The sequence below is a fragment of the Mustela nivalis genome, assembly GCF_964662115.1.
Source record: "Mustela nivalis genome assembly, chromosome: 18".
NCBI lineage: Eukaryota > Metazoa > Chordata > Mammalia > Carnivora > Mustelidae > Mustela > Mustela nivalis.
This window is the reverse complement of record NC_139037.1, coordinates 45,660,409-45,676,381: the sequence shown is the minus strand read 5'-3', so window position 1 is coordinate 45,676,381 and position 15,973 is coordinate 45,660,409. Positions and strand designations below refer to the sequence as shown.

The 15,973-nt window shown below is 52.9% G+C and overlaps 1 protein-coding gene across 1 annotated transcript; it reads right to left on the bottom strand.

The window, feature by feature from the left end:
* On the bottom strand, positions 1 to 15,969 carry ITPKC (inositol-trisphosphate 3-kinase C). The gene is made up of 7 exons (XM_082709299.1): positions 14,730 to 15,969; positions 10,877 to 10,976; positions 7,767 to 7,980; positions 6,988 to 7,192; positions 4,103 to 4,204; positions 3,397 to 3,468; positions 1 to 1,465 (listed from the first exon to the last, which is right to left on the bottom strand). The coding sequence occupies exons 1-7, from the start codon at positions 15,834 to 15,836 to the stop codon at positions 1,262 to 1,264; spliced, it is 2,004 nt and encodes a 667-aa protein (XP_082565425.1). The 5' UTR covers positions 15,837 to 15,969; the 3' UTR covers positions 1 to 1,261.
* Between the last annotated feature and the right edge of the window lie 4 nt (positions 15,970 to 15,973).

Here is a 15,973-nt window from a genome sequence, read left to right as displayed (position 1 = left end):
TGACTCTGTGTGATTTATTGGGGCGTCGTCCAGGAGGGGAAAGTACACAAAGCGATTTTGCCTCCTGTTCTCCAACACTGCCCCAGCTAACGACTACCTCCCATATAAATAAGTATAAAGACGGTCAGTAGAAAAGAAGCACATCTCCTCGGGCCCGGAAGACACATTCGAGCTTCAGCTTAGGGAAGAGGGAGGTGCCTGGTTCCCTGCCTCAGAGGCCAGGAAGCCAAAGGTACAGGTGCAGGAGGAGGGGGGATGGGATGGGCGTCACCCACACTTGGTGCTGCCAGGGTCGGTGGGGTGGACCCGGTGGCACACTCCAGGCCGGAGCCAGTGGCCCAACCTACCCTGCACCCCTGGAGGAAGGCAACTCTGCTTCCCAAATCTGCTTTTCCATGGCTGAAAGCCCTTCCTGCCACAGGCCAGCTAGGAGCAAGGGAAAGAGGGTATGGGGTGGGAGGAGGAAGTCCTCAGGCTGAGGCCGGTGCCCAAGGAACGAGGTGGTGCTAGTCACAGTGGAGGCCCGGGAAGTGGCTATGGTCTCAGTCTGCAGGGGGTTGGCAGAGTTCTTTCTGGAGCGGGGAGGATCCCCATGGAGCCAGGAGAGGGCAGGACGGGGTGAACTGGGTCCCACCAGACAGCAGAGCGCTCAGATCAGCCCCATGTGGTGTCACACCCTCCCCAGGGTCTTGGGTGCTGGAGTGGCTCCCGGGGACAAGCAGATGGGGCCAGAACTCTCCTAGGCAGATAGGTGGCTCCTGCCTTTATTTGCAGGTGAAGGCTGGTTCTCTAGCATACCAGCAATAAAACCAACTGTCCCCGGCCTCTGGGAGCCAGCCTGCAGCCAGGAGGGGGCTGACAAGGAGGCAGTGATTATACTCATTCCTATGGCAACAGGCACCATGTCACGCCTGTGGCCAGTGGCATCTGAACTGTGTTCTGTCAGGGCTCGCGGTTCAGTTATGGTCCCTAGCAGCCCCTCAGAAACTTTCTGGGCTGGGCAGAGGACCCAGTCTGGTTCTGATTCACTGTGGGATGCAGCCACGTCACACCCCCGCTCCAGTCTTTAAAATCTCCGAATCATGGGAAGGGCCAGGCACTACCTGGTCTCCAAGGCCCTTCAGACCTTCCAGCCGGTCTTGTGCGGTGTCCAATGCCACCTCTCCCATCCCCGCGGTCAGTGCCCCCATGGCCAATGTTGGGGCACCACCAGCCAGATAGGCACCAGCCAATAAAATAAACCTGGCAGCGGGCAGGTGGGTCAACCCTGGGCCAGCCCCTGAAGGAGGTGGATCAAGTTGTCCAGACCCCAGAGGTACCCATCCTCGCGGTTGCCCTCAGCCCAGGGCAGTCGGTGGCTGAGCGTCTGGTGGTCAGGCAGGGCCACCGTTTTGCCGAAGTCAATCATCCAGACCCTGGCCAGGCCAGTGTGGTCATGCACAAAGAGGAGGGAGCTGCCCACCACCTGCAGGGGAAAGAGGTCGGAGGTTAGAAGGAGGAGCAGGCACCGGCTTCAGGCCCCCTTCCCAAAAGGCAGCTGGGCAGGGTGCTTGACAGCATGAGCTCCGGAGCTGGGCTATCTGGGTTCAGATCCCAGCTCTGCCGCTGACTGGCTAGGTGGCCTTGTGCAGACGACCTTAACCTCTGCCTGCCTTTACTTGCTCATATGCAAAGTGGGAATAATGGGATCATAGTACATTTGCCTCGAAGGCTGCTGTGCCCATCACATGTGGGAATTCATCCACATAAGGCCCTTAGGACACCAGCCGGTATAGCAGAGGGACCGCCAACGTGAGCCTTTTCCACGCTGGGCTACAAACTCAGGTACCTGCAAGACCTCGCGTGGGTCCAGGGAGCCCAGCCGGCACTATGAAGCGGATAATGCCTCCCCCAGGGAAGGAGAGCTCAGGCCCTTCGGACTGTGGCTGGTGGTGATGTTCCCTCCACTGGAGAGTGGTGATGATGGTAACACCCCACGACCATGGCAGCATCCCACGACCCCATGGGCTCATGAAGTGCCTTGCGGTACTGGACACACAGCCCTCAGTAGTTGCCGGCGTGGGGGCAGCAGGGTGGTGGTGGTTAAAATTAGAAACAACTTCCATTGCCTTCATGGGACTCTAGGTTTACAAGGCCCTCCCCTTTTCTAGTGGGGTTTCAAACTGCACCACTCCCAGAGAACCCAGGTGACTGGGCAGGTGCTACCGCCCCACTTTGTTTGGGCCCAGTTGTTGCCACATCTCCCAATGGGCCGTAGAAACTGGAAGTCCCAACTTGGGTGTCATTTCTTGTGTTTTAGATGCTGGCAACTCATTTTTTAAAGTGGGTGAAACTGAACACAAGTACAGAAGAGATGAGGTCCCCGGGCTTCCTCGTTGGGACTTGCACGTAGAGCCCAAGGCAGTGATGAGGCCGATGAGGATGACATTTGATGATAATGAACATGACAGTCATAGGGAGCACACATTGAGAGTGGACTATGTGTCCTGCTTCCATGCTTAATGGGCCATATCCTCACCCCACCCAGGAGGCAGGGGCTCTGTGACCAGAGACAGGTCCCAAGCACCGGAGGCTGAGGAGTGCAGACTGGGGTTCGAACCTAGAGGCCCAACTCCCAGATCAGGGATCTATTGGAATTTGGGGATACCAAGAAAAAGAAGTGAGGAGGACCTGAGCGGGGATGGTAGAAGAGCTTGGAGAGAGGAGGGAGAGGACACGCAAATGCAGGAAGGTCATGACTTCCCAGACTTCCTGTGACAGCCCGGAGAAATTGTTTCCAAAGAGACCAGGCTGCACAAGAGAGGGAAGGGGGAGAGCCACCAAACGGGAAGGCAGACACCAATAATTGAGATAATTATGATTATTAAAATTACAAAGTAATTTTAAGAGCAAGAAGTTAGGGCACCTAGGTGGCTCGGTCAGTTAAGTGTCTGCCTTGGGCTCAGATCATGATCCCAGGGTCCTGGGATCAAGTCCCACATTGGGCTCCTTGCTCAGTGGGGAAGCTGTTTCTCTCTCTCCCTCTGCCCTTCTCCTCCTGCTCATGCTCCCTCTCTCTCAAATTAAAAAAAAACAACAACAACAAAAAACAAAAAACATTGTTTTCCCCCATGTTAGGAGGAAGCTGAGGCCCTAGAAGGTAAATCGTGTGCCCAGAGTCCAACAGCCTTCACTGCAGACCACCTGGCTCAAGCCCACATTCCGAACTATGCCATTTCCCTGAAATCCCCTCTGTTGCCCACCCTGAAGAGAAAACCCCCAAACGTGGGGGTTCCTCTTAATAGCTCTGCCCTGTCACTCTGTCAGGGGATTCTGTTTGGTGCCACCCGGAGGCTGATGACCCCCCCGCATCCCCCACACAGGGCCTTCCGCGCCCACGGCAGCTGGAGCTCACACCTCATGGGTCTTGAAGAAGGGGGAGTTCTCCAGAGCCTCTCGGAGCTCTTCCAGGCGAACCACGTACTTTCTCTGTGTGAGAGAGAGTGTTTCTTGGTTACTACAGGGACTCTGGGTCCCCTTCCTACTGCCCCAAGGGAGCAGGGAGAACCCGGCCAGAATGGGATCAGGGGAGCCGTGCGGGGGAAACAGGAGGCAGGCAGAGGCTTGGCTGCCCCTGGGTGGCACAGAGCGGAGCGTGGCTGGGAGACTACATGAACACCCACAATTCCCAGCTGCTCCTCCAACCGAGGGGTGGAGTCTGAGTCCCTTGAATCTGGGCTTGGTCAGAGGACTTGCTCTGGCCGGTCAATCGGGGCAGAAATGATGGCAGCCACTCTGAGGCATCGAGACATTTTGCATTTTTGCTGGTTCTCTGGGCTACCTGCTTGCACCCTGAGAACGTGCCCAGGCTCGCCTGCTGGAGCGTGAGAGACAAGCAGCCAAGTCATGAGCCGAGATGGTGAGCCCATCACCAGACACATGAGCAGGGCCCTCCCGGTCCAGCCAGCTCTGGCCAAGCCACCAGCCAACCGCAGATGGTAAGCAAGGCAGGCAGTGTTGGCCAACCCTGGCCTGGAGCAGACCACCGCCTTAGGAGCAACGATGGTAGCAGTGGTCTGCTTGTCTTAAGCTGCCAAATTCGGGGCATGAGGGTCCCACTCACCAGAATGCCACGGTTCCCCTCCACAAAGTCCTCCAACACCTTTGTCACCTGTTCCAGCTCCTGGGTCTTCTTGAAATTGGTGTTGCAGGTCCCATTGGCCTTCTGCAGGGCGAGGGGTGAAGAAGGCACAGTGTTGCAACTTTTCCTTCATGGGCTGACACCAAGCTGCCTCAGGCACCTCCCGGGACCACCTGCCTGTCCCCGGGCTCCTGGCCGCTTGGGAGGAGGAGACCACTCACCCACCAGGCCAGTTCCACCAAGGCCCACTCCACAGCAACCAGTCTTTCTCAGTTTAACGCTGAACCCCCTGGTTGACCCAGTCTAGCCAAGTGGACTTTGGAGAGGGCTGGGTCTGGCTTTGAACAGTGCCTCTGCTACTTCCAAGCTGGCGGCCTGTAAACAAGCTGATTCCCCGGCCTCAGTCTCAGTTCCCACATCTGGAAAATGGGGACTGTGTTGGTATTTACCACCTAAAGCTGGTATAAGGATTAGAGGAGACTGGATGGGTATGATGCATGGCACAGTGCCTGGCGCACAGTTAAAGAAGCACTCCATAAATGAGACTAGTGTTTTGTTTTGTTTTTTAATGTCTGAGAGGGGCACAGAGAAACCACCTGAGTCATTCTGCCCCATTGTGCCAGGTGCTGTGTGGGTGCTGAGAACATGAAGGTAACAGGACAGACACATAGTTGGGTGAAGGAGGCAGGTATGGAATAAGATCATAACAAAGGGAAATAAGAATAATGAAGTAAAGAGAAGGCCCTGATCTGGCACGATAGAAATCAAGGTGGGCTTCCTGGAGAAAGTGAAATTTAAAAGACTGGATGTGGCTCAGTCTGTTGAGTGTCTGCCTTAAGCTGGATCATGATTCCAGAGTCCTGGTATCCAGCCCCATGTTGGGCTCTCTGCTCAGCAGGGAGTCTGCTTCTTCCTCTACCCCTCTCCCTTACTCATGATCTCTCTCTCTCTCAAATAAATAAATAAAATATTTAAAAATAAAAAACAGGGGCACCCAGATGGCTCAGTCGTTAAACATCTGCCTTTGGCTTGGGTCATGATCCAGGGTCCTGGGATTGAGCCCCATATCAGGCTCCCTGCTCAGCTGGAAGCCTGCTTCTCCCTCCCCCACTCCCCCTGCTTGTGTTCCCTCTCTCACTGTGTCTCCCTCTGTCAAATAAATAAATAAAAATAAAAAATAGGGGCGCCTGGATGGCTCAGATGGTTAAGCATCTGCCTTTGGCTCAAGTCATGATCTCTGGGTCCTGGGATCAAGCCCTGTTCAGGCTTCCTGCTCAGGAGGGGAATCTGCTTCTCCCTCTCCCTCTGCCCCTCCCCACCATGTGTGTGCATGCACTCTCTCTCTCAAATGAATTTTTAAAATTAAATTAAATTAAATTAAAAATAAAATGAGACAGAAAAATGACTGGGAATCAATCACGGGGACATGTGGGAAGAGCATGTGCAAAGGTCCTGTGGCAGGAAAGAGCAGGACTCTTTAAAGCAAATGAAACTGCTTCAGTGTGGCCTAAAGATAGATGAAGAGGAAAAGATTGGGGAGAGATGAGGCTAGACCCTGGAGGACACTCTAGGCCCAGGAACTTTTCTCAAGGGGACTAGGGAGCCATGGAAGGATTCTGAATAGAAGAACGAGCATCAGATGTACAACTCAGAAAGATGGCTCAGGCAAGGTTGTTGGGAAATAGGTATTCTCATGTGTCATTGGTGGGGTGAAAAATGGTCTTACTCCTGTGAAAGGAGTTTGACAATTTCCAGCCAAATTCACAATGCACCTCATCTTCGACACCGTGCCCCTGTTTCTGGGACTCTCATCTACAGCTTAACCCACCCACTTGCAAAGTGTCTTGCATAAAAAGTGATTCACTGAGGTACTGTTTATAATGGCAAAAAAGTGGAAAACCCGGTGGCCATCCGTAGGGGCCTGTGTCTCATCCAGAGAGACCTATTACACAGCTGAGAAAGACAGGAAGGGAGAAAGGAAAAGAAAGGAAGGCAGGCAGGCAGACTTTCCATGGAATGATACAGAAAATTCTCCAGGGCTATGTTACCTTTTATGTAAGAGGGGAAGGAGGAAAATTCAGGATATGCAATTGCATTTGTTTGTATTTGCAGGAAGAAAGAGAAGAAACCAGAAGGTGGTTCTCCAGAAGCAGGCAGGGGCGGAGGGGCAGAATGGGAAGGAGAGCAGCAGGGTCAGGAAAGAGATCCTCCCCCGCCATACCCTTTAATATTATTTAGATTTTTAAACTGTGTGAATCCGTCTTCAAACAATTAGGTTTAATTTACAAAAAAGAGAGAGTAAGAAGGGAAGAGAGAAAGCAAAAAGGAAAATCTTTCCCCATACAGGGGAGTAAGGATCCTTTCAGCGGCCATGTTAGATGTGGATCAGAGAGGGTAAGACAATGAACCAGGAGCCCAGGCAGCCTAGGGCAGGAGAGACCAGGGAGGCTGAGTGAGGAGAGACCAGGGAGGCTGGGGGTTGGTGGGAGACCAGGGAGGCTGGTGGTAGGGTTGCAGGGGAGACCAGAGAGGCTAGGGATTGGGGGAGAGACCAGGGAGGCTGGGGTGAGGGGAGACTAGGGAGACTAAGTGGGAAAGATGGGTGGACTAGGGCAGGGCCATAGGGAAGGGAGCAGAGGGAATCAGGAGCTGCTCAGGGAAACAGGTAAATAAAACTTGGACACTGATAGGGGTGAAAGAGAAGCAGGATCTCCCTGAGCCCGTCTACTCATCTTCCACAGTCTCCCACTCTTTCTCCACATCCTGCTTCTCCCCAGCTTTCCCTGACACCCATATTCCCCATGAGGCCCTGCCTCTGATCTAGCACTCAGGCCTCCGGTGACAGGCAAGCAGCTCCTGGCCCTCACCTTGATGCCCTCAATCCGGAAGCCCAGGGTGGAGGTCGAGCTCACAGTCTCCCTCCACTGCATGTAGCGGGGCTTGGTGACAGCACCCTGGGCATGTTCCTCAGGGGTGGGGGCCCTGGGGTCCACAGCCACCATCTTCTCATACATGTCCTTCCGGGGCCGGGGCCTTTCTCGGGCCTTCACTAGCTCCTCCTCCAGGTAGGTCCTGGGACACAGAGGACGTGACAAAGAAAACTATGAGGAACAAAAACACAGGACATACTCTCTTATATCAAGACAAGCAATAAACCCACAGCATGGCACAAGAATAGACAACTGGATCAATGGACAGAAACAGAGTCTAAAAACAGATGCACATGTGTACATTCACCTGAACTACAATGAAGAAGGCCCAGCAATTCAGTGGGGGAAAAGGAGGTCTTCTCAATAAACGATGCTGGGTTAACAGTTTCGTGATATTGACATGGGGGGATTTCAATCCCTACCTCACACCATGTATAAAGATTAATGCTTAATGGATTGCAAAGCTAGATGTGAAAGTTCAAACAATAAAGCTTGTAGAAGAAAACACAGGAGATCACACAATCCTGGAGTAGACAGATTTCTTAAACACAAAGCGCCTAATCACAATGAAAAATGGCAAACTGGCCTGGATTAAAAGTGTTTCTGTATATCAAAAGATATAATTAAGAGAGGGAAGTGGGGAATGTCTGAGTGGCTCAGTTGGTTGGGCATCCTCTGGCCCATCACCTCGGCCCCACACTTGCCCATCAACCTACCTGCTGCCCATCTTGCAGTCCATGATGGAGGGGCCCTCAAAATCCGCCAGGAGATCTTCCATCTGGTTGAAGGCCTGGCCATCCCGCTGCACCACGCCATAGTAGGTGGGCACAAAGGGCCGCAGGGGGTCATTCATCAGCTGCTCCAGGCTGCGCTGCTCACACTGACAGAAACGCTTGAGGATCCGACCATCCTCTCCTGCCTGGAAGTTCCCTAGGAGCAGCACAGTGGACAAGAAGCTGGATCAGCCTGAGGATCTCCTCATCTCCCAGATGCACTGGATAGTGGCTTCCCTCCTCCTGCCTGACCCTTCTGAAGGGCTTTCTCTTCCTCCCCGCAACTCTCACAGTCTTGGCCTCGATGTGGCAAGGGCAGGACCTGCTGCTGCTCCTTGTTCAGAGTCCTGTTCATAGCACGTTGTGTCCTCATTTGTTTTGTCATTTTACATCAGGAGCTTGTGATCAGCTGTGGGAATTTTTGTGTGATCCAAGTGGAGGGCATGATGCTCCAGAGCAGATCTGCATTTGCTTTGGGACGCCTGGGTGGCTCAGGCGGTTGAGCATCTGCCTTCAGCTCGGGTCATGATCTCAGGGTCCTGGGATTGAGCCCTCTATCAGGATCCTTGCTCTTCGAGAAGCCTGCTTCTCCCTCTCCTCCCTGCTCCTGTGCTCACTATCTCTCTCTCTCCAATAAATAAATAAAATCTTAAAAAAAAATTGGGGGCACCTGGATGGCTCAGTGGGTTAAGCCTCTGCCTTCAGCTCAGGTCATGATCTTAGGGTCCTGCAATCCAGTCCTGCATCGGGATCTCTGCTCAGCGGGGAGCCTGCTTCCTCCTCTCTCTCTCTCTGCCTGCCTCTCTGTCTACTTGTGATTTCTCCCTCTGTGTGTCAAATAAATAAAATCTTCAAAAAAAAATTTTTTTTTTAAATTTGCATTTGCTTCTGCCTGGAGTCCCACAGTGCTAGCACCTGGGGCCAATTTAGCTGTAGGGATGCCTGGGTGGCTCAGCCGGTTAAGCATCTGCCTTCGGCTCTGGTCATGATCTCAGGGTCCTGAGATCAAGTCCCCCATCAGGGTCCTTGCTCAGCGGGGAGCCTCTTCTCCTTCTGCCTGCCATTCCCATTGCTTGTGCTCTCTCTCTCTCTCTGACAAATAAATAAATAAAACCTTAAAAAAAAAAGTCTTCAAAAAGTTAACTGACAAGTCTGGCATTTCCTGGCCCCTGCAGATTGTGTATAGATTAGAACTACAAATTCTTACTGAGGCAAAGTGTATTTTCAGACTATGTTCTCCAAAGATGGCTGCACCAATAGCTCCTGGCCCACAGGTTCTTCTAGAATTTCACCACTCCCCATCTAGAAGTGGAATCTAATTCTTCTTCTCCTCTTGAACCTGGGTGGACTGATGACAGAAGCGACCCTGGGACTTCAGAGTCTAGGTCGCAAGAGGAGAAGTGATTTCCATTCTGTGGGCAGAGATGCTTGCCTCTGCCATCCTGAGCAGCTGGGGAAGAAAGTGGACTAGTCCGAGGCCACCATACTGTGAGGAAGCCCAAGCAGCGACACAGAGAAGCCACACAGAGACGGTCCCAGCTGAGAGCAAGCTGAGAGCCAGCTGAGAACTGATCGCAAGGCACAGGCATGAATGCATCTCAAAAGTTTCAGCCTTGGGTGCCTGGGTGGCTCAGTCATGAAGTGTCTGCTCTCAGCTCAGGTCATGATCCCAGGGTCCTGGGATCTAGCCCCACATGGGGCTCCCTGCTCAGCAGGAACCCTGCTTCTCCCTCTCCCACTCCCCCTGGTTGTGTTCCCTCTCTCACTACGTCTCTCCCTGTCAAATAAATAAATAATATCTTTAAAATAAAGTTTCCACCCTGCTGTGTTCGAAAGAGTTGTCCTAGCTGGGTTCCCAGATACCATGATGCAGCAATAGGCCGTCCCTGCCATGGTCCGTCCGGACTCCTGACCCCAAACCTGGAAGTGCAATAAAATGGTCCTTTGATTACACTAAGTCTTCTTTTAAGCACTCACTTCTGAGGGTTTTTTTGTTTTGTTTTGTTTTTGTTTTTTTGTTTTTGGTATTTTAACTCAGCCAGAGTAATGAGAATGCAGAGAGATGGCGGTCCTGTGGCTGGGGGAGCTGGCCTTTTCAATGACAGATCTAGTGACGAACCAGGTAGGTATGTCCCCTTCTTGTCTCCCTTTGCTGGTGGACCCACCCCATTTGTCTAGTTCTCCCCACTACTGTTTTTTGTAAGTTTTATTGGAACACAGACACGCTCATGTATTTATGCATTATCTGTGGCTGCGTTCATGCTGTATAACAATAGTACTGAGTTGTTGTGACCAAGCCTATTTGGCCCACAGAACCTAACACACTTATTATCTTGCACTTTTCAGAAACTGCTCTGTGCTGAGCATTGGGCTACTATCAGAGACATCATGCCAGGACCTGGGGAAAACCATCAGACCTGCTGTCTACAGAGGGCCTACTCTATCTGGCCATGAGGAGAGAACAAGGAAGGATTATTTCCATTTATAAGGGCTCATGTCTCAATCTTCATAGACATTTTTGTTTATCAATATTTTCTTAAATATCTGACTTTATTTTTATTTTATGCAGGCTCCATGCCTAATGTGGGGCTTGAACTCAGAACCCTGAGATTCAGAGTCGCATGCTCTACCGACTTAGCCAACTAGGTGGCCCGTGCATATACATTTTGATTTTAACCCTTCTGTTAAGCCGGCAAGGGAGGTATGGTGATCTCCATAACACAGGTAAGAAAACCAAGGCCTAGTAAGAGAATGTAACTGGCCCAGGATCTCCCATATATAAAGCTTTAAGCCCAGGACCGTTCTTCTCCCAGGGTTAGGATTTGCTCCCCATCCCCCCAGGCACTGAGACAAAGGGAACAGCCTGCAGTCCTGATGTATGGATGGCCCAACCCAGGCCTAAGCACGTCCCATACCAGCCTCGTGATGGGGAGACTGTCCTCAAGCCCACGTGACAGATGGGGCAAGCTGAGCTATGGAGAATGGCTCTGGAGCTTTCTTCCCCCAGCCCAGGCTTCTCTGCCCTCTGCCAGCGCCCACACCCCTGCTCTCACCAGCGTGTCCTGACAGCTGGACCCAAGGGTAGTGTTTTCGGAAGGAGACCATGAAGGGCGAATATTTCAGAACTGTCTTCAGCTTCTTCCACGGTTTGTTCTGTGTGAGGCAGAGCAGGGTAGGGTTGAGTGTCAAGGGCAGGGAGGGAAGGGGATAGGGTGCTGCACTGAGGGTTAAGGTGGACTTTCCAGGGCCAGAAGGCTTCCTGGGATCGCTGCTCCCAAGCTCACAGGGCTGAGCAACACCCACCACTTCAGCCACCTGGAGGTCCTCCAAAGACCTCAGCAAAGGTGGGGAAGAGTCTGTCCATTTTCTTCTGTCCTCAAAGAGTAGAAATAGGCCAGATCTCGCTGCAGTAACAAGCAGTCCCCAAGTTTTCCCCTCCACACCAAACACTTGGAAACCTCCCTTCCATCCCGAAACCAAGTCAGACCTTCTGGAGAAGATGACAGAAGCAGGAGTTGGTGAGTGGAGGCAGAACCACAGAGAAAAGACAGAAACAGAAGCAGGTGACAAGGTAATGACTGAGCCAGAGAGACAGGCACAGGAGCTGGAGACTGGGACAGTCATGAGCACAGCTTATCAAATGGCTCCAACTCCCCCCCCCCCCATTCCAGGGACATCCCTGCCATCCTGACCTTGGGTTTCTGACTTGCTTTGGCCAATGAAATGTGAGCAGAAGCGTGAAAGCCAGTACATAAGTCTCCGTGTCCTTTGCCCTGCTGTAGAACGGGGTGGGGAGTGTGGAAAAAGAAACAGAAGCTTCCTCAGTCCTGGCCTTGAGTGAAGACAGCATGGAGCAGAGCTCCCTCACCCACCAGTGGCTCACGGTCCCTGTGCAGTGTGAAAAAAATAATCTGGTGTTGTTCCACGTCACTAAGTTTGGGGGCTGTTTGTTACTACAGCAAACCCCGACCTAGCCTGACTAAGAGAGAGATAGGGCTGCCAAAAGACAAAGAAAGAAAATACAGAAAGACAGAAAGGGAGACATGGATACAAAACAATGATCAAAAAGAAAGAGATAAGCAGAAGCAAAGAAAGAGAGAGAACAAGCAACATAAAACCAGTAAAGCGAACTGAAAACAAAGATTTAGTTATATTGGGTTGACTCAGCCAAGAGGTTCTTGGGACGGGGTCAGTGTCTGATTCACATGCATGAGCGCACATGCAAACACACACGGACACACTCTTTGCTCCAAGCACATGGCAGGCCCCAAGGCAGGTGTTAAGACAAGGGGTCCTTTCCAGAGAAGGAAGCTGTGTGGCCCATGCCACCACTACACTGGGGTTAAAGCCATGTTCTCTCCCACCCCCTCGGAGCTCCGCCACCTGGCAGACATCTAACTGATGGTGGGAAGGTCATGCAGAGGCAGGGTGTTGGGACTGCAGGATTCAGGAATGGCTGTTCCTTCCACCCTCCAGCTGCCAGCCATGGAGAGGAGGTGATTAATAAAGGTTCCTGTTTACTAAGCACCTGGAACATTCCAGGCACAATGACAAAGACTCGGTGAGCCATAACCTACTTAATCCTAAAAACACAACCCCAGGAGGATTGTCTCTGTTACAGAGGAAACAGAGGCCCAGAGAGATCAAATCAGTTGCCTCAGTCACACAGCACAGTGCTGGGGTTCCAGCTCGGAACCCACCACCCTGGGCTGACAAGCTATACCCCTGCTGGACTATGAACTCTGAAGGCAGGGATTGGGGTTCTCATAGTTATGCCTATGTCCCCAGCCACAGCCTAGCACAAATAGCTGCTCCAAAAACATCGCTTGGACTAAAGAACATTAGCTGTTATGGTCTTTTTTTTTTTTTTTTTTTTTTTTTTTAATCATAAGCAGATTCAGTATCTTTTCTCTTTCTTAGACCTGATAGTTAATCCAGGTTTTCTCAGATGGTTTCACAATGGTCTCCTCTTCCACGCCCCCTCTTCCAGAAAGCCCTCTCTGATACCCCAGGTGTGGCCAATCACACACGCCCCTACCACCACCATGGTCTCCCACAACACTGGGCTTCCCCTATCCCAGCCCTGACTACTCTGTAGGGTAGTGGGTCTGTCTGGGATTTCAAAATAAAATGAGAAGAAAGCCAGGGTTTGTTTTTTGGGCAGTGGGAGCAACGAGGGGGGGCAGGATGGTGTGCCCTTGGGCTTCACGGCAGTGGAGGGGTTCAGGAGGGAAGCAAGGAAGCTGAACGTGGGAAGCAGCCTGGAGACAGGAAGCTCTGAACAGAGGACTGAATTTCTGATCACTATCTGGAAGGCCCTGGGGATCCATGGAAGGCATGGAAAGCAGGGAAGTTTCAAAAGTTGACCAAAACTGGGTCTTGGAGGCAGATTCTGGAAGGATGAAGAAAAACTGGACACAGGGAGGTCTGGGAGGAAAGCAAGTGAGGGACAGATCGACCCATATGTCCCAGAGGCTGAAGTAACTGGGTTTTAAACTCAGCCAGAACTGAGTTAGAATCCTGACTCCAACCAGGCTTGACCGACCCTAAGCAAGGGGCCAAACTTTCGAAACCGGTTTTCTCATCTATAAAGTGGACATGCTAATAATCCCAATCTCAGAGCATTGTTCTGAGGACTTGGGGTTAACACGTACATGACACCTAGGAAAGTGCCTGGTATTCCAAGGGTTTGAATCCCAACTCTGTGTCTTCCAAAGTGTGTGACCTTGGACAAGTGTCATGACCTGTCTGGTCCTCAGTTTCCTCATCTATAAAATGGGATTAATAATAGTCTCTACCTCATAGGGCTGCCATTAGGATTCAATGAGTTAATATGAGCAACAAGCTTAGTCCAGAGCTGCGCATAAATGAGTGCTAGCTGCTATTTTTTTTCCCATTGTCTTCCAGGATCATCTATCCTGAGATGCCAAGAATGTGAGAGAGTAGGTGGAGGGAACAGCGAAGGCAGAAAGACCATAGGGTCAGCTCCTTTGCTCTGGGCGCAGGCAGGTCGAGGCAGGTCTGTCTCTACCTGTGGCCACATGTGTGAGCATGTTCCTAAGGGATGCCTGTGGGGAGAGGGGGCCTCAGGGCAGACTCCAGCCAGAGGCCCCAGGAGAGTGGGAGGACCCAGCAGACCAACCCACTTGAGGCTCTCACACCTGCCTCGGTGTTGACCCTCCCTGAACCTTCCCTGCCCAGCCCTCCTGATTCACTAGGGAAGAACCACACCCAAGCCGAGGATGAGTGCAGAGGATGTAAACAAGAGTCTGCAGGGCCCCGCCATGAGGATCTGGGGGCAACCGGGAGACCAGAAGCTCCCTGGCTAAGCTGGGCGTCCTTAGCATTTGGGGCTCACACAACCCTTCGAGAATCTGATAAAAGCTGGGGGATCACTCCCTACAAAAATGAATGGCTAAAGGGTGATGAAGGTTCATGACCCCTTAAGACAGTCACAGGCTCTAGACTAAAAAATCGGAGGGGGTAAAAGTGCACCTTTTCTGTCCTTCTATACTAGAGCACTCCAGATTTTGAGGTTACATACTTTCTAGAAAATCCGAAGAAGTCATACACGCTCAATACAGAAATATGTGAGTACACACACAGACTCGCATGATCACACACAATTTCAGGAATTCCTGGGCACCGCTAAGTCAACCAGTGGCTGTCCACTTTAGACACCAGTGCCAGAGGCAGTGGGGGGAAGAGAAAAGGAAAGGATGAGGAGTGTGCTGGGAGTGGGTTGGTAACCCCAATGGTAGAGGGAGGAGGCTGACAGAGGGAAGAGGCAGGTAACCGGAGATGAAATTTTTGGTGGGTACTGGAAAACTTCTCAAAGCAAAGGCAAGGGGATGGGATAAGGGGTCTGGAGAGGTGTGGCTCAAGGGCAGGATGGTTCCCACTCACCCCAGACCTGTCCTCAGGGTCGCTGGTACCTCCGCCCCCGGCCACCACATCATCCTCAGACTCGTCGAAAGAGGAGGCAGAGGAGAAGCCGCCACTGCCCCCCTCAGCCCGGGAGGGGGGTCCCACTGGCTGAGCCTCAGGCTCAGGTGTTTCAGGAGTGATGATGAGGCGGGGCACAGGGGTCAGGGAGCTACACTCCAGGTGAGAGTATAGGTGAGTCCCCAACTTCCCAGGTTCTGGTTCCTCTAATGGGCCATCCTGCTTGGACTCCCCCAAAAAACAGTCTGTCCCAGGTTCTATCTGGGGTCCATGAATATCTTGTGTCTGGGCACCATCAGTGCCAGACGGTGTCCAGGAGCCAACAGTATCTTGCTGTGTTGGGAAATCTTCAGTGCCAACCTGCTTCCAGGCTGTTTTAGTATCCTGTTGTATCTGGGAGCCATCAGTGTACACTGCATTCCAGGAGACATCAGCACTCGATTCTGTGGAGGGACGGCACCCCTCTGGTTGAGTCCGGAGGCTGGACCTCTTCTTGTGGGTCTGGACGTTATCAGCCCAGGTCTTGGCCCTCTCTGGTTGGGTCTGTGTCCCATGTATCTCTATCTGTGTCCGGGGCCCATCAACTCTGGGCTGCGTCCAGAGGCTGGCCCTCTCTGGCTGAGACTGGAGGTCAGACCTGTGTGGACCAGTCCAAAAGCCATCTGTCCCAGTTTCCGCCCAGGGACCGGCTGTCTCCAGCTCTGACCAGTGGCTGCTCCTTTCGGGACATGTCCGGAGGCTGGACACGTCTGGCTCCGTCTTTTGGCTCGGCCGCTCTGTCTCCACTCCCAGGCTAGCTGCTTCTGGCTCAACCTGTCCGTCTGTCCCCGGCTCAGGCCCGAGGCCGACCCTCTCGGGCTCGGTGTGGAGGCTGGGCCCCTCGATCCGGACCCGGGGCCCGCCCCCGTCGGGCCGCCCCGCCGGGCCCCCCGCGCCGGGCCCAGGTCTCTGCTGTCCCGGCTGCCGCCGCCGCCCCCCTCGCGGCGCCTCCAGCCCCATGCGGGCCGCTCCTGGCAGCGCCCTGGCCTCTGCCTCACTCAGGCTCCCCCGGCACGGGCAGCGCCTCATGCCCGCTCCCTAGATTCGGGCTTCGACCCGGCCCGGCCCCTCCTGCCCCTTTAAATCCCGCGAGGGGTGTGGCTGGGGAGCCCCGACTCGCGGGTTCCGGCCCGCGAAGTCCAGCCCGTCCGGCCGCGCAGGGGTTA